This window comes from Diadema antillarum, unplaced genomic scaffold (genome assembly GCF_040938485.1).
Source record: "Diadema antillarum isolate AM-2024a unplaced genomic scaffold, OU_Dant_1.0 seq00000694_RagTag, whole genome shotgun sequence".
In the NCBI taxonomy this organism is placed as follows: Eukaryota; Metazoa; Echinodermata; class Echinoidea; order Diadematoida; family Diadematidae; genus Diadema; species Diadema antillarum.
In genome coordinates, this window is record NW_027271599.1 from 698,215 (window position 1) to 724,866 (window position 26,652).

A 26,652-nucleotide genomic window follows, 5' to 3' on the forward strand; every position below is an offset into this window, starting at 1 on the left:
GTGCCATGGTCGCCGATCGGCGACTAAGAAGAGCTAGAAAAGCATTGATCATTCAAGTTATTGTGGTACCGTAATGTGTTGTACCAAGAAACTGCCGATGATATGAACTGGTAGCTGATTAGTATAACCATCGTTTCCACTGAAAATATGACCATGTTTACATTGGAAAATTTTGAGTAAATACGTGATTTTTCAGCTCGATGTATTTTTTTGGCGTCGGGGAAAATCCGCAGTGAGCGCACCCTCCGCAAGATGTGTGTGGACCAAAAGGCTCATTGGTAAACCACGCGTGTGTATGCTATTGAATCAGCATGTATTGTCTATGCGGTTCCACTCGGATTGTTCCGCTTGGATGCTGTCCTGCGGGAAGCTGCTTTGATTTTGTCCCTCAAAGAGAGTCAGCTTTCGTTCGTCGGTCAAGTCTTTCATCCTTTTGTTTTGGTAAACGTCACTAATCGTCCCCCACGCTAGCATAGGAATTGCACGCGGACAAAGGCCAGCCGATTTCAATAGAGTACGCCCGCCCCCGGTCCGCTTAGACAAAAGGAGGATTAGAAGGTTCTTCTTTCTCAAGTGGACAAAAGACCCTCTTCCAGGGCCAGGGACATTACTTCAGTTGCAAATACAGGGTTTGGGACTAAAGAACTCACATTTGGGAATGAATTACTGAGGCAGAAAGAGAAATTGCTAAGACAAAATGAACTGCTAGTATCTTTGGAATCATACAATTCTAGAACGCAATTTTGTTATCATTTGAAACAGGAGATGTTGCTCTAAAACTTTCTCACAGAGTCAAGGGAGCGTTCTATTGAAGAAAAACCGCGACTGACTCTTTTTTTCCATACTACACAAACATTTATAATAATTTTTTTGATGTATCAATTATTTCTGCAATATTTCAGGTTCAGATAGAAATTATGGCAAACTGATTACATGACATGAAAGAACAAACTTTTCTCGATATATGTTGTGTAGAACTTAATTCAAGACAGTCAATAGTTTCAGAGATATGGCAGTTTTAAATTTCATTGTCAGTCCAGTTTCGAAACGTTCTAGCTTTAGGTAAAAACCTCTGGCACGTTAGGGGTTTTTGGCCTGGCACATTAAGAGTTAACATGACTTCATGACTTCTTTGGTCAATATAACTACCCGGGAAATCAGAAAATTGAATAATCACTACATTCCAATGCTTGCAATCCAAGCAATTACATCACTGGAGATGGATGACATGATAACATTTAGCCAGTTTTGCCTCGATAAAAAAAAAAGAAAAAGAAATGAATGATCAAAATTTTATCCAATTCTGATAGTCAGTATATATACACACATTTCAATTATCTTAATGCCCCCCCCCCCCAACACACACACACATCATTTAAAAAAAGAAGAAATGATGGGAGAAAAACAGCATTTTCTGACAGGGAAGCAAGGACATCTGATCACTCGCCAGCAGGCCAGGCCCTAACAAACAATCCATATTTCTGAGCAGCTGCCACACTCTTTTCTTGTCCTTACAATCGATGTGCAATACAAAGCTTTGCTAGTCTGTAATCACGTACAGTCTCTGTTTCCTGGCAATGGAGGAGTGAAAGCTCAATGCAACTTGGCAAAGTTCCAAAATCTCAGTACTTTCAGCTAGCTAAACCACATAGAATGCTAGCTGGTGAGCTCTGATGGACAGTTGTGTTGCGCAAAGGGAGTCTTGGACTGACCTGGACTGTGCTGGCTGCCTCCCAGGGCAGTAGCTGTCAAGTGGGAGAGATCCCCAGTCAGCTGTCGCACTTCGTTCTCCAGCCGCCCCTGCAGGGCTGCGGCCGAGGCCCGGATGGCTGCCACCCGCTCCGCTTTGCTGCGGGGCTTGCCGGGAGAGGTGACTGGTCGCGGCCGTGTTACAGCTTTGACGTGATGCAGGTTTTTGTGGGGAGAGAGAATAGGATTGTTGGAGTACGTTAGATATAAATCATGATGAAGTCACATTTTTGTAACTACTGTACAAAATAAATCCATACCTTTCTAACCTGTCCTACAATTGCAGCTAACAGGACTGACATCTCAGATGTCATCGGTATTGACATAATGTGAAAAATCTTTATTCAATTTTACATAGCTCAATTCATGATGACTGCTAGCAAAGTGAATGCTATGTCACAGAACAATTATAGCATAATATTACAACCTACAAACTACACATTACAACATTAATGATTTATCTACAGGCCTGTCATACCTCTACTGTTGTGTGTGAAAACTTACTTGATGGTTGGTTTGGCGGCCCAGCACCATGGCTTGCAACTCCAGCAGCTACGTCGTTCTTGCTCGGTCTGCCCTCATTGTCATCGAGTTGGTTTTTGATGACCATGGAGGCAGTTGGGGCGTCCTCCTCACGGACAGGCTCAAGGACGATATCCCTCCCCAGGCCGGCTCCCTCGCTGTGCTGGTGATGCGGATCATGGAAGATTGAGACCCCAGCGGCGGCAGGATTGGGGTCTTGAGGAGTGGATGCTGACACATCAGTCTGGGGGCTGGAGCGGAGGGAGCTGTCGCTACTGGATGTGCTCCAGAAGGCACGGTTCTCCTTGTCCGACCCCGTCACATCAATCTACAGAGAATGAGATACAAGGTTCTTTAATGACATATCCTCACAGGAGAATGAAACAGAGATAAATATTTGAGTTGAGGGAAGGCAGCAACTTAGTAAATCGCATCAGCAAAGTTTGAGGAAAATCAGGCAATCCGGTTCCAAAGTTATGAGGTGCAGCCACGCTGGATGAGAATACTAAAACGCTCTGTGACGTCATGTATGCAAAATGACAAAAAGAAAATATTTAAAAAAATCAATATATTTGCACTTTCCTAGCATAATGACAGAGCAATGGCTGTAAAGAAACTTAAAATTTGTAACTTTTTAATGTACTGTCCGATTTTCCTCCAACTTTGTGATGTGTTCTACTAATACTAATGAATTCACTCAATCCACATATATACATTTGGGTTTTATTACCCTGTACTACATTTGTAGCATCACTGAATTCTTACTTGGTGTAGCCTATTTGGATAACAGCGGATTGCTCTGACAGATACACAGCACTGGGTCGTGGTTAACTCAATCAGCAAAGCATTAGTAATAGTCTTGGCTGGTAATCTCATTAAACTGAAACACATCAACTGAGGATTTTTATAAATGCTGATGAATAATTTCACAGACTTCAATATGTTTTTGAGTTTTGTTTGTTTTTTAAACCATCATCTCTTCTTCTCTTTTTTTCAACCATCCTAAATGGGCAACAGAATTCCAAACTCATCAATGTAAAAGACTATTTACCCTTCTGTTGTAATTTTCCTGGAAAGCATGCTGCCTGGACAGAGTTACTGGTCTGGCAAGAGGTCTGGCAAGACCCCCCTGCGACTCTTGCCCCGGTCCTTTGCTAAATGTCTCATCCAGAAACCGCCTTTCACCATCTCCGGCAGCAAAGCTGCCTCCAGCGATGATCTTTGTGGGTGGTTTTGCACTGTCCCGCTGCCTCTTGTACAAATCTTGCAATTGTTCTTTCTTCTTTTCTGCCTGCAAGGCCTTCTGTTTCTTATCCTCCTGAATTTTCTTTCTCCTGTCCATCCGTTGTCTGGCCATGTATTTCTGCACCTCCTCTACCTCGTAGTGACGCACTTTTCTGACGGGAGCTACCCTATGTTCATCTTCTCGTGCTTTTAATCTGGATGCTTTCTTCTTCTTAGACAACCGGGGAACATTGTTATTGTTCTTGCTAGATTTGGATTCTACAGGGATGGGGGAAGAGTCTCTATCCTCATCCGTCGGATCCAGATGCAAGTCATTCAGGATTCCTTGCGCTTCCTCTGGTAGCCGCCCAATGCTCGGTGGGTTACTGTTCGAATGGGGATTATCGGTCATGTCGTTGTCTGAGTCGATGGGGTGCTCTGATAACCTGTCGATCTCATCCCCGGTCTTGTTGCCGGCAGCATCAGAGGGAGCATTCGAGTCCTGCCCCTGATCTGATGTAGCATCAACTGCGAATTGCTGCCTCGGTACCTTTGGCGGTGGTCCCAACACTTTTATGACTGTCCTCTGACCCTCTCTCCAAGCACTCACACCAATGCCCCCTACAGGTTCTGGTCTCTTTGGCTTGGAAGTTGGAAGAGGAGCTTTATGGACCTTTCGGACAGGTTTGGGGTTACCTCTGCTGGTATTGGTCTTTGAGTTGACTCTATTGTCTTGGGCCAGCTTCTGCGACGGTTGCAGCGGTCTAGCAGTGTCTGTTCTTCCTTGACCTAAAGCAGGCGGATCTTCTCTGTGGTGAATGTTTTGCCTACTCGTTTTCCTTTTTATCTGGTCCTCAGTCACAATCCTGCCACCTGGCACAAGCTGAAAACGGGCCTCGGCCTGGCTGAACCCTCTGTATGCAGGAGCTGCTGGGGCCGAAGCAACTTTGCGAACAGGCACTTTGGGAGGTGCAACGTGACCCAACAGAACGTCAGCCTCGGCTTCTGAATTAAATCTCACGGGATCACTCTCCTGATGCCGCTTCCGCTGGGTATCTGCGCTGGATTCCAGCAGCTGCGATGAAGCCATCCTCTGCTGTTCCACGCGTTTACGCAGACGGTCCATATGGACACGATAAGACTGATCCTGAGGGGTCTGACTGCAGGACACAAGCCTTGACAACCACTTATTCTCCGAATTGTCTGCTGTGAGACTTGAAGCTGGGTCCTTCTGACTCAGTTTCAAAACGGGTTTATCACCAAAGAGTCGGTCATACGCAGGAATGTAGTCCTTGCTCACTCTCAGTCCTGGTTCCATCTCTACAGTGGATGACTGGCGAACGAGACTAGGAGTTGCTATGTCATTGAGGATTCTGATGTCTGTGCTGCTCCCGATAGAGAAATTTGCTGGGCCATTGCCAAGAATATCTCTGCTCGATGACTCTCCGTGAGGCTCCCTGAAATCTGTCCTTGACAGCCCTCCATACGAATTCACCAACTTGCCGGCAGAGTCATCAGAACGAGGCGCACCATTCTGGAAGTTATCAGTTAGTTGAGAGCCATGCCTCTGTGACAGGATTGGACTTGGTGTAATATCTGAGGGAGCAGCTAACTCTCTGGTCCTCACTGTGTCATCTATTAGGGGCAAAGTAAAACAGAGGTTCCATGACAAAAAAAAAAAGAGGAAACTGTAAGGTGCATCATGAAGCCTAAAATGAGTACTTCTTAAATGATATTTTTGTTTTTTTGTTTTGTATTTTAAATCACACACACACACACACACACACACACACACACAGACACACAAAGACTTCCAGTGATTGGACAAGCAATATCTAATCATTACAACACCAAACAATAATTCCGGTGCATACATCATTGTTTTTGTTGCTGAATGAGAAAGCAAAACACAATCAGTTCAAAAGCTTACAGAGCTGTCATGGAGTGGGTAATTCACTTTAGCAGCCTCATAAGGCACAGCTCTGTCATATATGTACATATCATCTGGGCTCGAAGTGTGGACAATGTACCAATATTCTAAATGCTTACCAGCAATTGTGACCCTCTTTCGTGTCCTTTCTGATTGGTATCCTCTGCTTTTTGGATCAAACTGGAATCAAGAAACACACAAATGACTGTTGATAACCCAGTCAAGGGAAGGAGGTATGCACATCGTACCACATTTGGGACTAGTCTCCACTACACTTGGACCAGATTCTAGAGTGGCATGCTCTAAAAACATATCAACACAATAATTTTACATTGAACAGTCAGTGAGCATGACAAAATAATACCACTCTTCAAATAAGCACAGCAAACAAACACAGAAAATGGAAGAGTGATATTCTGCATACAGCCTTCTTTGTTATTGTTGTTGAAAATTGACCAAATTGACTTTTGGGTTGTTGTGGTTTGCTTGATTTGTTATGTGATTTATTGATTTGTTCTTCCTTTTTTGTGTGTGCAGGGAACGGGACTAGGACGAAAATGGCATCAACATTCCTCTTGGTCACCTGTGTCACTCCTAACTCACCGCTCTTTAGTCTAACACAACAATTCTAATCATATTGCACGGCACTATATTTCATCATTCATCTGATAGTGATGTTTGTCTAAAGGTTTTAAAAAATCATGTTGGCTTAATTGTTGCAGTCTTACTCATTCATTTTTTATTATTTTTTTCATTAATGTTTTAATTTCTTCTTTTTTTTTAAAGGAAGTTTTTCATTTGTTCTGAGTGTGAATGCAGTGGACCACTTGTATGGAGCTGTTTCCATCACTGCCACCAATATGGAAGTAATTAAGATAAATAGATATGAAATAAGATACCAACTGGACAAGCAAGCTGTATTCAACGAGCTAACAATCTCTACCTTTGCAGTAGCACTTGTCTTGATCTCCATGGACGGAACAGAGTCGACTGGTGCGCGGGCACCGGCAGGATGCCTCTTTTCAAGGTGGCTTCCAGAGCTACGGTGATCCCTCAGATGGGGACCATTCTCAGACTGTTCGAGTCTGGCTTCAGCACGATATAACTATCGATAAAAAAAAAAAATGAAAAAAAAAATCAAAGAAGTCCAGCAAGCCACCTTGCCATGATGAATATGTAAAAAGACAGAAACACATACACAAAAGGAAAAATACAACCATCAAACACATTATATAGGTAACTGAAAGCAATCAAATACTGTATTTGACTTTCCAAGCATCATGAATTGTGATACACCCTGTTTTAACACAGCTGACCAATCCCTGAAATGGACAATTATCTATCATCAAAAGTTGTAGTCACTGTCTGGATATTGGAGCCCCAAGAAAAATTACAGCAATTGTATAGGATGCATGACACTTTGCATATTTAGAAATCCACAAATCCCAGAAGCAGAAGAATACCGCACAATGACTTATGCTTTACTTCTAAATCATACTTGTACCATTCTGTAAAGTTTGCTTTTTCTGGTTGACCAATGTCTTGGTTGGGTGTGGATTTTAATATCAGTATGGGGTGTGGGCTGGAGAACCTGTTGGCCATCAACATGGCCTTTTCAACCATCTAGCCAGCCTCCTCATATATCCTAGTCTTCTTTTTTTCTCCAGAATTACCGGGAAATGTTATATTCTACTGCATTTTGCCATTTGTAGAAATGCAAAAGAAGAAGTAACTATTCACAGAGAAAATATTGGCAGGAACATTATGATATACTCACAGCCGTTTTTGCCTCTGTAATGTTGTCCCATGCTGACTCCAAGTCTGCAAAGCAAGATTTATCACCCAACATCAGGTTATTGCTTGTTACAGCATGCAAAAACAACTATTAGGATATCTCTGAAGACACACTTTTTTCACCTAGGTTGAAATGTTTGCTCACTGTCCTTCCCTTCAATGAGCCCCCACTTCCGTGTATGTACAGTTGATATTGCAGAAACACTTTCAAATATATGGCTGGTCCAAACCATCTTCACTTTCAAAACCTGAAAAGTCCTCGGCCCATATATATGACGGTAGATGTTAATTAATTGACTTTCACTTTAGATGTAAATGGTACTACTGCTATAAAGGTGTTGCTTGGATTAGTTTTGCTTTGCTTTTTACTGTGTTGTTTTTATCTTGTTCTGACACTGATATACAGCCATAAAAACACTTCACTGTCATAAGCTATAAGAAAACTTTGGTGGTTGAAATGAGCCCTGTAATTTTACATCAAATATTTGCAACAAGCGACAAGCAAGGAATTGCCATTGTTTGTAGTTTTCAAAATCTTTTATTCATTTCTTCTTCTTCTTCTTCTTTTTTTTTTTTTGGGGGGGGGGGGGGGGGGAGGGGTGTCATGCCACCACAGCTTTGAAAGGACTACTCTGAAATTATTAGTTTGAATCTCACTCTTTCCTTTGAAGGATTTAGGTAGCTCCAGTCACATTATAAAGGCATTATTCACCATTTGCATAAAACAAAAACCCAGCTTTAGTGCTCCAAAATAGTTCTAAAATGTAAGTTAGGGAAAACAACTAATGTAAAAATTTGAATCAGAATAATCAATGTTAAGTATTGTTAAATACACAAAATGTGAACAATAGTTATTACAAAAATACACAAAATGTGAACAATAGTTATAATAAAAATTTTTATAGATTAAACCGTCTCCAGTTATGGTTTATTGAGAAAAATAGTGATATCTCCTTATATCCAAGGCTTTATTGCGAAATGTTTTACATGGTTGGATGTTTTATGATACAACTGACCAACACATCATATATGCATAAAATGTGATATCTTGAACATTCTTTAAATCACTACTCTCAATGGTAACCAGTACCTTTGATGTATGACTGCATGATGCGACATTATTTCAAGCTCATATTACTGGAATTGGGAACTGCTAATGACCCCAGTGGTCCCTACTCTGTTTGGCATGCAAGGGCAATTACACAGAGATGCCAAATTATTTAGCAGCAGAAAAAAACAAAAACAAAAACAAATGATGGTCACAGGGAGTCAACCAGCAAGCACATTTTTTTTTTTTTGCCCATGATTGTTCTCTTCATAAGACCCCCCCCCCCCCCAAAAAAAAAAAAAAAAAAAAAAAAAATGGTTTGTTTGCCCTTCACCACCAACCAAAAATCACAGAAATCTCGGGTCGGGTTTTTTATTTATTTATTTTTTTACTCTTTCAATTTTTTTTCCCCACAAATTTCATCTTCTACAAATTTGTGAATGGTTTTAAACCCAAAATTATCCATTTTAAAGGACAAGTTCACCTTCATAGACATGTGGGTTGAGTGAATGCAGCAATATTAGTAGAGCACATCATTGAGAGTTTGAGGAAAATCGGACAATCCGTTCAAAAGTTATGAATTTTTGAAGTTTCTGCTCACTCAAGGCTGGATGAGAAGACTACTATAGCTTGTGATGTCACATGAGTACAACGATATAAAGAAAGAATAAAGAAAATTCAACTTAGTTTCACTTTTCTCGCATAACAAAAGAACGCTTGACTTCTCTCTTTCAGAAGGCAGGGGGAATAATATTACCCTTACTATATGTCAGTAACAAGTCGAAGAAATGCCTAATTTTGATGGATAGCAAAATAAACTGAAGTAAACTGAATTGAACTCAAGAGTAGCGACTAGAGGTACTCTTACATTATCGTATACCAAAAGAAAGTAGTATGTAGTTCATTACTTACTTGCAAATGGCTTCTCATCATTGAGTTGATATGGTTGTTTCTGTACAGGAGTTGGCTCTGTGACCCGTCTGGCTCTTACTGTTGTGCTGGCCATTATCAAGCACACATCTTCTGCTCATCTGTGCAAGTGTCTGTTGTGAAGGATATCAAATGCACATCTATTAGGTATGTTGCATTATACGTCTGGGCCATGATTCATTTTCAATACTTAACTAGAAATGTTGCTATGGTGACTGGTATGCCTCCGCCATAATGCAAGATTCTCTTTTAAATAGGTCTATAGTACATGTGGACAATGTGTGATTACATTTTCACAAAATTCGCAGAATATTAAAATGACATGTTTGTCACAAATGTGTTGAATGTTCACCTTCCTTTACCTAGGTTTAATTGGATGAATAGGAGAGCATGTATTTGAGGATTTAAGGATTTTTACTTGACTTTGACCATTACATAAGTTCAAGGTATGGAGAAAAAGTGCAATTTCTGTATTGAGTAGTAAATTGTTACAATTTTCATCTGGCCTTTGACCCTAAAATTCATAAGAGAATCACTGTCAGACAGAACATGCATAAATATGTACTAAGTTTCAAGGTAACTCGAGCCACTTCCGAGATATGGAGGAAGAAGTAAGTTCAGCACTTTCACTTGATCTTTGACCTTTTGACCTTTGACCTTTTTGGCAAAAAAAAAAAACCCCAAACAAACTTCCAGGGAATCTCTATTGATTGGGTTATACATGCATACACTAAGTTTAAAAAAAAATAATCCTGCTGGCACTGCATTTGAAGGTGCATAGTCCCGGTAGTGTAGAGGGTGCTGTTGATGATACTGCCGATCACCGTCAGCATTGATACGAAGATAGCCGAAGTTGAGCTGTCATCAAGAGTAAAGCGTGTAGGTGTTGCTAAGTAACGTTGCCTTCGTTGTCTTCTCTGCGCATCACGCAGTCTGTAGTAATGCCAGGGTGCGTGCATATGTGCTTATTATGACATCACAAAAGAAATTTGCTAAAGCTGTCTTCCCCCTGAGCCGAATCATGATCGAACCACTGACTACAGTGGATTGGACTTCTTCGGACTCGGGGAAGTGGGCCACAGCGTAAGCCCCAAAGAGGAGTCGATAGCATAGGTCTCTATAGGAAACTTACGCCGGGCCCCCGCGTACGCATTTGACTAAAACACCGGGACCATGCACCTTTAAATATGAGGGAAATAGTACAATTTTGAAGTGTTGCCCTTGACCTTTCATCCCTGACCTTTCACCCCATGAATCCCAGATTCCCTAGATAATCACTGCCAGTCAGCACATGCATATATACTATGTTCCATGAAGATACCTTGAACAATTTCCAAGATACGGAGAAAAAAGTGAAATTTTAACATTTTTACTTGATCTTTTGAACTTTGACCTCATGACCCCAAACTTTCACCAGAGACACTTAATTGGGTAATACATGTATACACAAAGTTTCAAAAAAATATCTTCAGCCATTGCATATATAGATATTGGGAAACAGTGAAATTTTAAAGATTTGACCTTGACCTTTTGACTTTGACCTTGAGCATGTACATCCAAAAGTTGATAGGCAAAACTTCATCCCCTAATACACATGTCTGCTAAGTTTCATTACGATACCTCAAAAGGTTTTTTAGTTACGCTGTCCACAAAATTAATTACGGACGGATGGAAGGACAGACAGACGGAAGAACGGACGGACAGAAGGACGGACAACCCGAAAACATAATGCCTCTGGCACAACTTCGTGACGGAGGCATAAAAAAATAATCAATAACATACAGTATACATGTCCTACATATTGTACAAGTTACACAGCTTAAAACATCTACAGCATTACACTATAGACAACATTGCACACTGGCACTGGGCTGACAGTCCACACCAGTAAAAATCACTGTCAGACCAGTAACTTCTTCAGGAATAGACAAGTAAAAATTGAAAAACTGGGTACCTACTGGTCCGACAGGGACAGATCGCACTAGACTAAGAAAAAATGGGTTAGTGTACAGCCCTGCTATAGACATCAAATGGAAAGTATTAAAGAAGTCATACAACTTTTTCTCAACACTTTGTCTTTTCCACAGGTCTTATTTCTATTTATCAAATCTATTTATTTTTTAAAGTGAAAACTAAGTTTCGGTAAGTGCTTGAGAACCCGTCTAGCACCATTTCATTTTTGCTTGCAATATATCGAAAGAGTCCACTAAGAAACTTACCTGGCTGACGCGGTTTGCCGGAATGATGAGTCGGTTTGGAGTATTTTGAGAAAAATAATAATAGTAGGAAAACCGACTTTTATTCCAGAAGGCTCCAGACTAACTCGGTCTCGGGAAGAATTCGACCCTACTTCAAACAATTCACACGCAGTAAGTGATCGCTACATACTGGCCACTGCATAATACCAAATGAGGCCTAACTGAATGGACAGGAAAGTGCGTGCTAACGTAATCCTGTACAAAACAAAACAAAAATGACAGCGCGCAGTCCTCAGTTGCTGAGACGCGCGGTCTTTGGAGTTTTTGTTGTTGTTTATCAAGCGCCTTTGGTTGTTTTAGAGGTGCTTGATAGGCGCACACTAATTTTGCATGCGCGCAAAAGAGGTTTTTGATGCGCGCGTTGTAACAACTCGGACCATTACTGCGAGTAGCCAGAACACGAAGCGCTAGTTTGTACAGGCCGCTCCCATAGGACAACACTGTACAATCAGAGGGACAACCATTACAACTCATCCCGCCGTCAAAGCGAAGCGCCGAGTAATCCCCGAGTCCGAGTTTAGCCTGACCCCTTTCGGGTAAGTTCTGAGACTGAACCTTTTTGGTTAATATTTGGCATTTTCGTCGTTACCCATCGAATATCTTGTAATAACATCGTTATCCTGCACATTTCCTAAGCATACCTTCACCTTTGGGAGCGAAATTTGACAACTTTTGCAGGCGTACCAGAACTTTGTTTGGGCTTTAAGTGGTGCAGTCTACTTTGTACCCAACTGGAAGGAATCTCAGACATTCCTCTGCAGTAAACAGTTATACCCCATACAAGCAAATCAAAATTGCTCGAAATTTTCATTCATTCTACACAAGATACCAGAATTTAATCAACTGCCTAACCCTATAACATCAATCCAGGACAAAACTATCTTCAAAACCGCAGCTCATAACCATTCCATCATGTAGAGCAACCAAAATCAGTTCTTCTCTTTTGCGCCAATAGCATCTGCCCACTAGCACACCCGTCAGCTTACCGGTAATTCCTTACAGAACATTGGGCAATACCCTAATGAAAGGAAAGCAAAAGAAGAAGAAGAAGAAGAAAAAAAAAAAGCTACAGACTAGTCTAGTCCTTCTGACTACTTTTATACTACTGATTTTAGAAGAGTACAATCGCAAAGACAGGACAACATCACATTGAAAAGTTGATTGACAGATGATTTCTTCTTTTTCTTTTTCTTTCAAATTCCAGGCACATCATTATTGCAATTTCTACAAACATGACGTGAAATGAAAGAAATGGTCTTAAATAAGATAAGAATCTATTACACACAAGTCATGATGTACAAAATGCAATAGGATGTGCAAATGTGTAATATTAAAGGCCTCAGAACTCACCTCAGATAAAATGCACAGTTCATTATACTCAAGGCGCCTGTATGTAAAATCACTGACTTTTGTTTTTTACCCTATGAATGAGGCCAATGGATTTATCTGATTAGTGATTTCTCTGCTTTGCAAACTGATACATACCAGGCAGACCTGGTAATTCAAACAATAAAAATGCTCAACTGTGCTAGCATTAATCAGCTCATCATTTGACATAGCATGGCCAATAGGTAAGATTAGTAAGAATAGATTAAAGCACGATTTTGAAAAAAGTATCAAATCATAACCAGCACAACATATGACCCAGAGAAAAATTTACACTAGAATCTAGTGTCACATTCATAAACACAAGTTTCTAAATTCTAGCAGTTTAGGCTACAATGGGTTTGTCCTGCAACTCCTTGAAGCTGCCTGAGTTGAGGTATAAAAAAAGAAGAGAGAGAGAAAAAAAAAGAAGAAGCTTGGATTGAATTAGAAAGGTTCTAGTCTAGACTTGGACAAAAAACAACAAACAAACAAACAAACAAACAAAAAACACCAAAAACCATCGAGCATTGTGCTCTGGTAGTGGCATGAGAACAGCCCATGCAGTCGAGAAGTCCTAGCACTGGCTAGTAGCAGTGTCATAAAAAGTCCTGAACAACTGCAGAATACCCCGTCATAATGTCGAGGGCGTGTGCGTGCTGGTCGCGGTCGCGGATACCTGAATACCAAATCAGAATTTTCTATTAATACTGTCCAATAACCTGCCCTTGCTTGTTAACGTCCTGATACCTGTCACTGGGCTGTGACCATGATGACAGGATATTCTGGCAGTGGGCCTTAAAGCCAGGGCAAGCGTTAAGCACAAGTCCATCTGGCTAGACGTTTCGCGTTTCTATATCGTGTAATTTAGACACGATCTTACAAATCTAACTCTATTTCCTACCCGTCTCTTCCTCAAGCTGATCCATGTTCAGGGTTTCTCAATTCATGTGCAAGTTGAACATCAAAAAGCACAACTCAACTCTCAACTCTCAAGGCCAAGTCACACTACCCTACCACTTTAATACAGCCTTACAGGCTACGCTAGCGAGCTACCGTAGCTTCGACTCTATCGATTCGCCTATAAAAACTAATTTTAGATCATGAAAAACTAGAATCTAGATGGATCTAAGTGTAAAGTTATATTACATGAAAAATGCAACCAACAAATGTTTCACACTTCTTTCTGTATGCAACTCGGTCTTACTGGGAGAAGTTCGAATAAATCGTATTGAATGACTCACTTCCGAGTCACGCACGCAGTTTGCAGTGAATGAAGTTTATGCACTGAGCTGTGTGATCCCACTCCATAATGAGCCGTGTTGGTTAACTGTACTGCGGCAGTCCTACCCACACAATTTCAAAACAACTAAGTTTCACAAGGCTATGTTACAAAAATATTTCCATATATTCATACTGAAACACTCTACAAACATAATTCATACTGTGCAGATATAAAACATTACTTAATTTCTATATTTTCAGTGCAAAATGAAGGTTAACAAACGTAATTTCTAACGTTCACGAATACGTATTCAAACTATACGGAAACACTCACCCAATCGCCATTTTGATATTATCAGCTTTGAGATGCATTGTGGGATATATCCCTTGCGCTGACTCGCAAAACACGCTCGTAACGTGTATCACCCAGTGGTAAGAGCTATAAAAACGTACAAACAGCGAAAAAAGAGGAGGCGGAGCTGTCGCTGTCTGTGTGTTTGGGTCTCAGCGATGATATCATCTCCACCCAGGCGGGGAATTGCCCTTGGGTGACCCACAGAGCAGAGCCTACTTTCAGTATGGCGAAGATTGTTGTACGTACGGTACATTGTACGTTCGCGTATGACTGAGCTGTGACTGTGGATAGGCTAGGGTGAAGTATTTGTTTACCACACATAGACTAGATAATCTAACGTTAGATCTCTAACCGTTCCCAGTAGAGCCGCGAGAGGGAAAGTTCAGAGGACACTAACGTTACTACTGTTGCTCAAAAAGTAATGATCGAAGTGCTGCTGTCAAACAGGAAGACGCACGTATGTGTAAATTTATTAAATGGCTGGGCTTGGCTCGAGGCCTCGATATGGCTCAAGCTTGAAAGCTGACAGTAGACACTAAATTTACTAGAAAAAGTTATTGCCTAACTTCTAACAATGTTATAACGTGTCACTGATACTAAGGTTAAGGAAGCTTTCATTGACACGAAAATTATGATTTCTAAAATTTATGGTTCAGTAGAATAAACTGTCTTACAAATATAAAATTTTGATAAGGATGTACTAAAGATGAATTTAAATCAAACTAACCTTACCAGCTAACCAGGCTATAGCTAACACAACATGCCAATTTATGCCTTTAATTTTCTTGACTACCCCTGCCCATGGGATGACCCCAATCCCCAGTTGTGTCAAAACCTTAATCCGCTTAAATATCTAACATGTCATTAGTAGCAGCGCTGATTAAATTTTTTTTTAAGAGGGTCTGTAATGTAGACACTAAATATGCTAGATCTGAGACTGAGGTCTATGGTAAAGTAAACAAAAAATAAAAGCAAACAACAATAGAAATTAGAGTACGATTTATGGTGTGGGATGTGATGATTAATTCTGTAACGTTAGCCTGTGCCGCGCCTGGCCTGCAGGTAACCCCGGGGTGCTCCTTGTACACAGTTACTGCAGGCTGTAGGCCTACAGTATAGACCATTTAGACTGACCGTCTATATAATTGTCTAGTGTAGTACTGGTAGGTGTAAATGATGCCAATGTTGCGCTGGCTGCGTGCTGGTGGCACTGCCACTATCTAGAGTTTCTACTCTAGGTCCAGGGGTGGTATTCTGAAGTCCCTCCTAGGAAGAAATTTCTTCCTATGGTGGCTATGTAGTATATGTCAGGATTTTTTCCTATAAATAAGTGGTATTCTGAAAATCTTCCTAAGTTTCTTCCTAAATACGTACCGTATCTTCCTAATCAAGTTTTTTCCTGAACTTGGGAAGAAACTTGGGAAGATATGCAAATGAGGATGAGATGTGCAAATTTCTGACTTAGGATTACAGTAAGAAGTTGGTACGGTATTCTAGAATGCACTTATAGGAAGGAATTTTAGGAAGATATTTAGGAAAGCTCCACCCCTGTCCTAACTAAGCAAGCAAGCTGCAAAACATTGTGATAGGTGCCTGTCATTTACTGCGTGTAACATGTACTTTGATGCACGAAATGGGCATATGAGAAAGGTACGTCATAGTTATATGCGATTGTCATATTGGTTGGTTCCTTTAGATATGGCATTTTGTATTGGATTAAGAAAGGACTTGGGCGGGGATAAGGATGGCCCAGTTTGCATTAAGAAGTTCCTCGGAAGAAATTTCAGAATACCAATTCTGTCTTTCCTGGGCACTTCCTAAGTTCTGACTTTGGAAGAAACTTGGGAAGAAACTTAATTAGGAAGATTTTCAGAATACCACCCTAGGACACTAGATTTCTGTTACCAGTGTCCCAATGAGTATTGTTGGACCTACTACTCATTGACCACTTTTTGATCAAATACCTTGTGGGCCCAATCTTAAAAAGTATCCCTCAGTTTCACCATAATTTCATTTCACTCAAGGCAGAAAATACTGCAGATTCATACCCTGGGCTCTGATTGTTGACTCGTACCGTATGTGCGGAATTCTTGGCAACAAACGCAAGTGACATTTTCTACTGTGCACCGTTGCAAGCTCATCATTTTAATCGACCGCCCGTTCTCCCATTCATAAAGCACATAAATGTAGTGTAGTGAATTGCAAAGACTTGTTAACAATAATTACGTGTATAATGAGGATTTCCTCCTTCCTCAGGCTACTGGCCTGTATCCCCCTAATTTCTCTTGATTTGTATTCATATTAAAATGTTACAGTGTATTAATTGCCCTCAGTCCCACTCATACTTCTGATTTTTGTTAATGCGAGAAAGTCATTGCGCGAGGGTGGTCGATCTAAAAATGGGTGGTCGATGAGTAGTAGACTTACCATACATGATGCAAAGCTAGATATCTACTAACAGTAAACATTAGAAATATAAAATTTCACATGCAATTATTGAATGAGATTTAGGCCTATATTTAGTAGCAGACATCAACTGCAGGACAAAGACTTCAAAGTGGATGTACCTGGTAGTAAATTTGTGGATGTGAGCTATTGATTACGTCAACAACTTGGTCATCCTAGAAATGTGCTTATTTGATGAATGAACAAGATATTTCATTGGTAATATCCATCATCAATCTGAGGGTATTTTTCTTGTTTAAATAACAAAAATACATTTGTCTTGTGTATTTGTGTAAAAGCGTGAATCAAATCATTTGCAGCTTCATAAAGAAGTAGGCTGTAGATAACAGGTCTGCAGCATTTTTGTTTCCTGTAGCAGGTAGGGTTCAGTTACTGGTACTAAAGGGAAGTTGTGAAACTTCAAATTCAGCAAGACATTATAGTGGATTAGTCTGCACATCAAACAACACATTTTGATCAAGTCAGAATTGTTATTATGTTACTTGCCATTTATACCACATTTACAAGTAAATTGTGACTGCACGGTTCAATTTAGATGCTGCACATGGGAAGAAGAAACCACAGCTGAGAGCATCGCCATACGTAGTACAGCTACAGGGCACGACGTCGCTTTATGCCAGGCAGAAGACGTATTTGGGGATTGGCAGCAATGAATCAGCAGAATACGCCGTGGAGGACTTTGCAGTTTAGGGGGGCATTCTACAGAGATCTTGGGAGCGCTTCTGGTAGAGGGTGGCTGCAGGTCTCCATCTCAGGAACGATGGCACAAGCGATGAATGTGCGACACTTTTTCATCCTGCTCCTTCTAATGGGTGGCTTGCCGCTGCAGCCCCAGCAAGGCCGGTCCTCGGGCCAGGTCCTCGAGATGGTAGGCATCACGGCGGCAGTGGCATGGAAGTGGAATCCGTTCTGCCTCTGGGAATGCTGCGATGAGCCCTGGATCAACATCCACAACGTTTCATCAGGTGAATTGATGCATAAGAGTCGCATGCAGTGCAGCGGAGCTTGATGAATAAACAGCCCCTTCTGTAGTGTGATGCTACACGCTAGTGCCCCCTGGTATCTCTGCTCTATTTACTGTCTGTCGCACTGATAATTGTAGCTTCTTCACCAAATTAACTTTTTATTGCAGCAATTCAAGGGGATAAAGTGATAGTTTGGTTTGTCTTAGCATGGATGCATGGTGAATGGATAAGATTGCTTCAAAGTCAAGTAAGCCTTTGGTAACTTTTGTCATGAGAAATAGCATGCGATTTGAAGTAATTAGCATTTCGATTGAAATGATGGAAATGGAATACGTGTAATATTAGATTTCCACTGTCGTGGCCTATGTATGATTTTTTTTTTGTCCATTTGGATTTTTTTACGGTATTTAATCATTTTTGTTTTAATTATTGGTAGTAGTAGTAGTAGTAGTAGTAGAAGCAGTTGTTGTAATATTGTTTATGTTGTTGTAAAATTGTTGTTGTTATCATGATGCCATATCTCGTTGTGTTTGTAATGTTCAGCTATGTAATATTGAGTCCAATCCATTGGCCCAGGGCATAGTAGAGGCAGCTAAGAGTTTGTCCTACATTGTCAAATGCATAAAGGCCTCAAGGGATTAGAGCAATGTTATTGTTTTTATTATTATTATTATTATTATTGTTATTATTATTATCATCATTATCATTATTACCTAGTGATAGTATCATTATCACCATTATTAAGATCATCATCATTATGTAATTCTGTGCTAGACCTGTGAAACTGACATTTCAATTGAGGAAGACATCCTACCCACTTTCCTACAGGTCTCTTTGCGCCCTCTGGCCTGGAGAACGCATTGAAAGAGAACCTATTTGGGCAGCACATAGTGCAGGAAACGGTCCTCGGGGCCCTCCATGGCCACCTGTCCAATCGAAATCCGCCCAAGCCACTGGTTCTGTCTTTCCATGGTCGCACGGGGACGGGTAAAAACTTTGTGAGCAGGCTCATCGCGGAGAGCATCTACAGGAAAGGAATGCAGAGCAAGTATGTGCATTTCAAGATTGCGGACAGAGATTATCGACATGCTGCTAAGTTGGAGGAATACAAGGTGGAGATTTTTTTTTTATTATACTTTGTGTCAGATTGAGTTTAAATTCTGCTCCAAATCATTAGGGTTACACAAGTGTTAATTCAAATTAATGATCCTTGCGTTGAGTTGTTTTTATTGCAAGTGATTGACAAATTGCCCTTCATCAACTGTCAATTGCTTGCAATGAAACAACTTGATGCAAGATTCATTAATTTGAGTAAATAATATGCAGTACCGCTGCTAGATGTTATCGGAACCATCACTGGCTATTGGGGGGAAGCTTGGTAGTCCAACGGATATGATTCCTGTCTAGCAATCTGGAGGTAATGGGTTCAAAATCCACCCAATTATGTATGCCCATGATTTTTATCATGGCTACCGCTCAAACACTGAATAATCTGACTGCGGTTATTTACGCAGAATGAAGGGCAGTTTGTCGATCAGTTGCAAAATGTTGTCTTCTCACCCCAAGTTCAATGCCATGATATATCTTTAGAGTATAGAAGATGATGTTTTTTGAAGAAAACACTTCAAATGCAATGACATAGGCATAGACATCATCTTGATGCTGCTTTGCTGATATCTCCAAACTTTAACTGATGTCTTTCCCCCCCCCCCCCCCCATGCCAATAAATCCAAGTTTGTCTGCAGTGTGTATCTTTCTTTCCTCCAAAGATTATGTCTTGCACTTTTCTCTTTCCTCTTTTTTCATTTAAGTTTTCTATCAAGAAATTCATATTTATTGTATCCATGACAGGACTCTCTTCACAAAGAGGTGACTAAGAGTATCAAATCCTGTCCGAGACAGCTGTTCATATTTGATGAGGTCGAGAACATGCCCCCAGGATTACTGGATGTTATACGACCTTTCCTGGAGTACGGAGCACACAACCAGGGTGAACAATACAACAAGGCAATATACATATTTTTAAGGTAAGACCGTGATGCAGAAATTAAACTGAACATTAAGATATATTGGTGTATATAGTGTAAATACATTGTGTGTGTATGCGTGTGTTTTGCTGATTAGTATTCACGCATGCACAAAAAATAAAGAAAAAAAGAAAAGTGGCATTTTGTTGTTGCTGCATTCAGTAAACTGATGTTGAATGCTCAGTTATCATTTCCACACACAGTGTTGTCATATTGGTATAGAATTGGGACGTGTCACGTGGCATTCGTAAAAAAAAAAAGAAAAAATATATATGTTTCTGTTTATAAATAATAAACTGACATTCAAATACAGAATGCTGATTACCTTTTGTAAGAACTTCAGGAGTCATTTAATGTCTGCACAATCTGAAAAACAACAACAACAAAACCCAAATATACAAACACTGATAACTGTATTCTGTATAATTCTTTTTGAAGAATTTGTTGACAATTGCTATAGCAAGACAAGATATACGCTCTCTCACCAAAATGGTGTTTGCAGCATATGATAAGCAGTCAGAAGATAAACCTTAAATCGTTCAGCTTTGTACCAGCTGTAAAATGTCTCGCTCAAAGAAGTTTCAGGGTGTGGGTTCAAGCGCAAAAAGAAATAAAAAAAGAATTGTGGCTGGTTTCCCTGTTTCACAGCCTATATGCTATGTAGAAATTAGTATCCCAGATGTCCACAAACCCAAATTTTGCTTCCCACCTCACAGTAACACAGCATCAAGAGATATCTCCAACGTGGTATTGGAACACATGCAGGCTGGGAAGAAGAGAGAAGATATCACGTTGCAGCAGTTGGAAGGTATCATTGAAAGTAGCTCCTTCCAGCTAGCAGGTACATCATATACTCTCATCATGTGTTTTCATGTTGTGCTCTTTTTACCCATGAATTCCAAGGAAACATGATTTGTATGGTTTGGTTCTGTATCTCTCTATCATGATTACTGTATACACCATGTATTTCACGAATCAGGACTTTCAGATGATTTCGCGAGTGGCTATATTCGCAATCGTGGAGTACAGTACTGAATTGAAAAGTGTATGTGTGCATGTCACATTCATGTTGAGATCAGAGTCAATATTTTTGTGTGTCATTAAATTCGCGAATAGCTCCTGACTCTCAAAATTTGCGAAAAATAAAAACCTCGTGAAATATTTAGTGTATTCAGTATTAAAGCCAAAACATAGTTCTCATATGTCTGCAGAACTGTCTCTTATTACTCCAAAATGAACACATGAATGCGTAAGAAATGAGTGAATTAACACTGTAATAAAACAATTTCAGTTGTGTAACAACGAAAATGTGAAATATTAGCCAAAAAGGAAAATGAATACAGACTAAATCCCGGGAGATGTTCATAATGCATGACAATGACATCTGCACTCAATCTCTTACTGACTTAACAATAATGTGTATGAAAGGTCTGTCAGATCTTAATGACTCCCAAATCTATTGCTCTTGTGATGAATGGTCAAAAGAAGTATACATTTTTGTCTTTATCTCACATGGCCCCCCAGTATGCTCAATCCCAATTTGCTACAGCAAGTCTTTGTGGACCAAAATGACAGAATATATCTGGACATGAGACTTTGCCACTGTTGTAATTTCACATACTATACTTTGAGTCTTCTTATACCCGAGTCCCTGCTCAGCACAATTTTCCCATTCTTTTGAAAGTCAGCTGCTGAGAGATGCAATTTTGTTCTATTTTCTTCATTTCACTTCTTGTGACGACCGAACAGGGAGTGGATTCGAGAAGGCAAGACTGATCGACAAGTATCTCATCAGCCACTTCGTCCCCTTCCTTCCCCTGGAGGCCGGCCACGTCCGTCAGTGCATACAGACGGAGCTGAAGAAAGAGGGCTTTATCCCCAAGGTGGATGCGGAGACGTTGATCGAGGAGGTCCTACAGAAACTCCAGTTTTGGCCCAAGGATATGGAGATATTTGCCACCAAGGGATGCAAGAGCGTCGTGGAGAAGCTGAACCTTTCCCTCTATCGCCTTCACACTAGGAAAAGGACGATAGAATCTAGTGCTCACTCCAAGGGAGATCTATGAAGTCGTCGAGAGAGGTGGCATAAAGATTTGTAGAGTCTGGACACCATGCCTCTCTGTGAAATAGGTAAAAAACCTTTCAATCAGAAATGCAGCATCTTTGACACTTGGATGTACTCCGTTGATCTTCGTGTGGGGATAGGATACATCGCCCCTCTATCGTTGGCCGATAGGTGGGAACACCAGACTGCTGAAACACGACTTACATATGAAAAGTTTGAAAGACTGGCTTTTTTTTCTGTTTGTAGTCTTTTTGTTTGCTTGTTTGTTCATCTGTTTATTCATCTGTTTGTTTGGATTTTCTCCAAGGGCCTTCTTCATTTAAATGATTCAAATGCCAGTCTGAAGAAACACTACATCTGTGAGTATACTTCAGATATCGGAGACATCTGTGTTTAAACTCCAGGAAAGAGCTCGTATGATAGTCTCTCAAAGCAATCCCATGTTATTGTTTTTGTTTTGTTTTTCAAAGTACATGAGATTAGTTACAGTGAAGGAGAATATCTTTATTTGAAAAACAACTTGACACCAGAATCAACAAGTTTAATAGATTACACTGTGCGGATTAGAACCATCACTGTCTATCAGGTGGAATCTTGATAGTCTAGTGGACACAATGCCTGTCTAACAATCAGAGGGTTGTGGGTTCAAATCTCAGGTGAGTATGTATGCTCATGATTTTTTATCATAGTTATTACTCAGACACTGAATAATTTGTATTGCTTTCAATCACTGACAGGCAATTTGTCTCAATTGGTTGAAGTCAAATACAACTCGATGCAAGAATCATTCATTTGAATAAAGAGTGAGAATTAAAAAAAAAAATAATTGTATGTAGTGCACTTCCTGGGACATACAAATTACTCTTCTTGCTGATAATGGTGATCAGCAGCAGTTGCCGGCACTGTGAAAGAGAAAGAAGTGGTCAATATATGTTGGAAGAAAATAACTTTCCAATAACGGAAGTAAGTTGGGCAAATCGTGGCTTTCGTCACCACTCACTCGTGCTTACATCTCCACTTTGTGCAAAGTCTGTGGAGGTTGGAAGTTGTCATTGGCAGTGACGAAATGAATGGTGATGAATGGAGTATGAAATGAGTGGTGACAGAATCCACAATAATGCCAGTAAATTGTACTTGGCCCTCCTTTCCAGCTGTCTCTTATCTGTGATATCAGTGCTTTAAAAGTTCTTGAGAATAAAAAAAAAAAAATATGTGTGTGCAATAATCTTTAAGAGTGACTCATCCTCTGTTTAATTTCACTTGCGGTGTATGAAATGAAATGATGCATCATTTGTGGGGGTTGAAAAAGAAAAGTAGAAAAAAAAAGTTCAAGTAGAGATACGTTGTAGTTAGTATTGTGAGGAAGCTTGCACTTTTATCTGTAGCCATTTGATCTTTCCATTTGTCAAGTAAGATGTCATATAGGGGTTAGAGTATAATGCTCAAGTTTTTGACTCTCAGGGCTCCCTATTTCAAAATGCTATTAATAGTGTATATATAGAAATAGGTCACCAATAGTAGTGAAAGAGTTACAGAGGAATGACCCCAAATGTTTGTGTGGCTTGAGTTAGTGCAGAAATATCAGTAGAACACGTCGGTGAAGTTTTATAAATATCAGAAAATTGGTTAAAAATTTATGACTTTCTAAAGTTTTGGTACAGCCATCCAGGCTGGGTAAGGAGATGACAGCAACTTGTGATGTTCTAGTAGTACAACAGTTATGAATGAAATATGAAGATAATTCAAGATGCTTTAATTTTTCTAGCATAATGAAAGAGCACTTGGCTTTTTTCTGAAGGCAAGGGGAATTACATCATCTGCTACATTATGTAATTTAGAGTGGAAGGAATACATACTTTTTGTAGAAAATAACATTTTCTGATTTTCTGCAAACTTCACTGATGTGTTCTACTACAATACTGTCTACAACATATATTTTGTGTGTCTAATTTTCACGAATTGGTACTTCCCAACAATTTCGCAGGTGGTTAAATTCACAATCACGGTACTCGGTACAGTAATGAATGGAGAAATGTGTGCATGCATGTCGCATTTTATAGAGTTAATATTTTTGCTTGTTAGATTTGCGAATGGCATCTGACTCGTGAAGTTCATAAAAATAAAAACCCTGTGAAATATATGGCATATACAGTAATATTTCTACTTTCGATCAACGTCCACATACATTTGGGGCTCATTCCCCTAGAAGTGTGATGTTAATTAATGCACATGTGACTGTTAATGCTATGTTGGTGTGCAGAACAGTTTTACAAACCTCTGGCTGAAGCCGCCATGCCATCATACAATAATGACATCCAGCACCTCAAAGGGACGTTTGAATGCAGTCAGCCCCTTAAAACCCTTCAGCACCTACAAGTTTTTATTTTTACATAGTCAAGCTCTCGTCACCAAACGAAGTAAGCAAATTACTTGAGACCATTTTGTCTGGGTTTAGGCAAAATGTCTAATGTATCAATGGAGATTAGCTTGTGGATTAAGATAATACAAGAACGAGATAAATCATACCAAAATGCATTTTCACACATTGGTACCACCACCACCCCCCCCCCCCCACACACACACACACACAAATCAGAATGGCTGCAAGCATTTCAGTGATTCTCAGCGGCTGTCGGTAGTTCAGGTGCTAGAAGGTTCACTTTCGTTCTGTACGCCAGTATGTCATCTGTACACTTGATACCACGTAATTATGCGAAGTTGACTACATAAAGATTTGAAGATAAAATGTGCTGCCTAAATAGGAATTTTCACATGCAGTGTCACTATTTTGAATGATTTTGTGCTACATATTTGCATGTCTTTAATGCCCTTGTGCCAGTGGTGCTGAAGATATTATGTTTGAATTGTCTACCTCCTTAACGACCTAAAAATCATGTGAAGACTGGATTTCATCCGACTTGATGAGAGCAAAATATCAGAACATTTTTTTGTAACCACATTTTTCAAAGGATCTAGTGAAAATAAGGAGCCAAATTATAGAGTTGATTCTTCAAGTTTACTGATTCAGTGGTTCATATATTCCTCACAAATTATTTCTGGTTCTCTGATTGGTTGAGTGCATTGAATATAACAAAACATATTTCCACCATGAAAATCCTAGTACAACTATTTCCCTAGGGAAATAGTAAAAAAACTATATCACGCTGCTATGGTGATATTTGGTAAGCGCAAGCGCACAACATCGTGCCACAAGAGCATATTTTAGTGCATGAGACATCATGTCACAGTACGGTTTTCCACCAAACGCACTGCGTCTACGTTTTGCGAGATAAAGTGCATCGCGCAGTTGATGCAATCATAAACACTTTCATCTTCGTAATTTTGTGCTTGAGGAAAAAACAAAAAGATAACTTTAGATCAGTCAACTACCCACTTTACTTTGCTCTTACTCTTAAAATTAACAGGAAGGGATATAAAACAAATATACCAGGCCATTGTTTGAGGTTCTGGTTAAACCGTGTGCTTTCGGTGACTTAAGTAGCACTGTTTTCTTTGGGGCTGCATCCCTCAGAAAATAGTACTACTGAAGTTACCTCATGCACATAGTTTCAACCAGAGCCTCTCAGGCCTGATAAAGTGTCATTAAATATGAAGAAATTGCACAGCTCATGTTGGCTTCATATAGCATATGAGTGAGGAAAGTTCAAAGATCAAAGGTAAAGTATCCATTCTGATAGTTCACTGTTTATGCAATAACATGAAGTAGATGCCATTTCATGCTACATGGCCATTGTGAATGGGTTAGTGACTAATGAGTGTTATGGGAAAATCCTACAGGAGCTGAAGGGGATTGGAAGATCAAAGTCAAATTCTCAAAGTCCGTGATTCATGCAAAGAGTGTCCCAAGAGTAAAATTATGGATGGATAATTCTGTGAATTATGGTCATAAAGTCAGTATTTCAAACACCTGTAAGTGCTTTGCTAATGTACATTGTGTATGTTAGGTCAACATTTGGGTAAATAATGTTCTTGCCTGTAATGTATATATGCATACATACATACATACATACATACATACATGTACATACATACATACATATACAAACATACATATATATACAAACATAGATATGTACGTCATATACATATACACACACTCAGAAGCGTATTTGATTTTTTTGTTTTTACTTATTAGGCATCAAAGCAGTGCATATGCTCTTTTTGTATATTGTGAAAATATTTTCATAAATAGTGATCATGCAATGTTGCTTCAGATCTTTGTTGCTTGTAAAGTTCAAGCAATCCACTGCAAGCTTGTGAAATGTTTGGCTAAGTTACATCATCTCCCTGAAGTCCAAACTGCATTTTGAAATAAGTATTGAACTGTAATCGAGGTGTCACATATCTTGTGGGGATAGACAGTTTTTCTTCAGTGCCAGTGGATAAAACAGACGTTGGAGGATGAGCCACCAGTCACCTTCACATAGGTTATTTATTTCTTTTGTGCACTAGGTAAATCAGGAAGTTAGCAAATTCCATGCTCATTATGTACAGGTCATCTAAATTTGCATGCTCACACATTTGTGTGTTTGTGTTTGTTGTGTTTTTATGCCTCCGCCACAAAGTGGTGCCGCAGGCATTATGTTTTCGGGTTGTCCGTCCGTCCGTCCTTCCGTCCATCCGTAATGAATTTTGTGGACAGCGTAACTAAAAATGTTTTTGAGGTATCGTAGTGAAACTTGGCATGTATGTGTATTAGGGGGTGAAGT

At 39.9% G+C, this 26,652-nt stretch overlaps 2 protein-coding genes across 2 annotated transcripts in view; one reads left to right on the forward strand and one right to left on the reverse strand.

The window, feature by feature from the left end:
* LOC139737517 (centrosome-associated protein 350-like) overlaps nucleotides 1–14,404 on the reverse strand; it is a 37,856-nt gene extending 23,452 nt beyond the window's left edge. The window contains 8 exon segments of the mRNA XM_071648187.1: nucleotides 1,719–1,895; nucleotides 2,287–2,599; nucleotides 3,323–5,130; nucleotides 5,545–5,605; nucleotides 6,369–6,530; nucleotides 7,203–7,246; nucleotides 9,180–9,310; nucleotides 14,379–14,404. Coding sequence (XP_071504288.1) covers nucleotides 1,719–1,895; nucleotides 2,287–2,599; nucleotides 3,323–5,130; nucleotides 5,545–5,605; nucleotides 6,369–6,530; nucleotides 7,203–7,246; nucleotides 9,180–9,273 — 2,659 coding nt within the window. The 5' untranslated portion in view covers nucleotides 9,274–9,310; nucleotides 14,379–14,404.
* Nucleotides 14,405–17,503: 3,099 nt separating this feature from the next.
* Nucleotides 17,504–24,389, forward strand: LOC139737534 (torsin-1A-like). The gene is made up of 5 exons (XM_071648207.1): nucleotides 17,504–17,830; nucleotides 18,659–18,942; nucleotides 19,682–19,857; nucleotides 20,574–20,698; nucleotides 21,607–24,389. The coding sequence occupies exons 1-5, from the start codon at nucleotides 17,515–17,517 to the stop codon at nucleotides 21,921–21,923; spliced, it is 1,218 nt and encodes a 405-aa protein (XP_071504308.1). The 5' UTR covers nucleotides 17,504–17,514; the 3' UTR covers nucleotides 21,924–24,389.
* Nucleotides 24,390–26,652: the final 2,263 nt, after the last annotated feature.

Coding starts and splice junctions, on each gene's coding strand:
- LOC139737534 (XM_071648207.1), top strand. CDS start 17,515: ATGAATCAGCAGAATACGCCGTGGAGGACTTTGCAGTTTAGGGGGGCA. Junction 17,831..18,658: donor CATCCACAACGTTTCATCAG/GTGAATTGATGC, acceptor ACTTTCCTACAG/GTCTCTTTGCGCCCTCTGGC. Junction 19,858..20,573: donor GCAATATACATATTTTTAAG/GTAAGACCGTGA, acceptor CCCACCTCACAG/TAACACAGCATCAAGAGATA.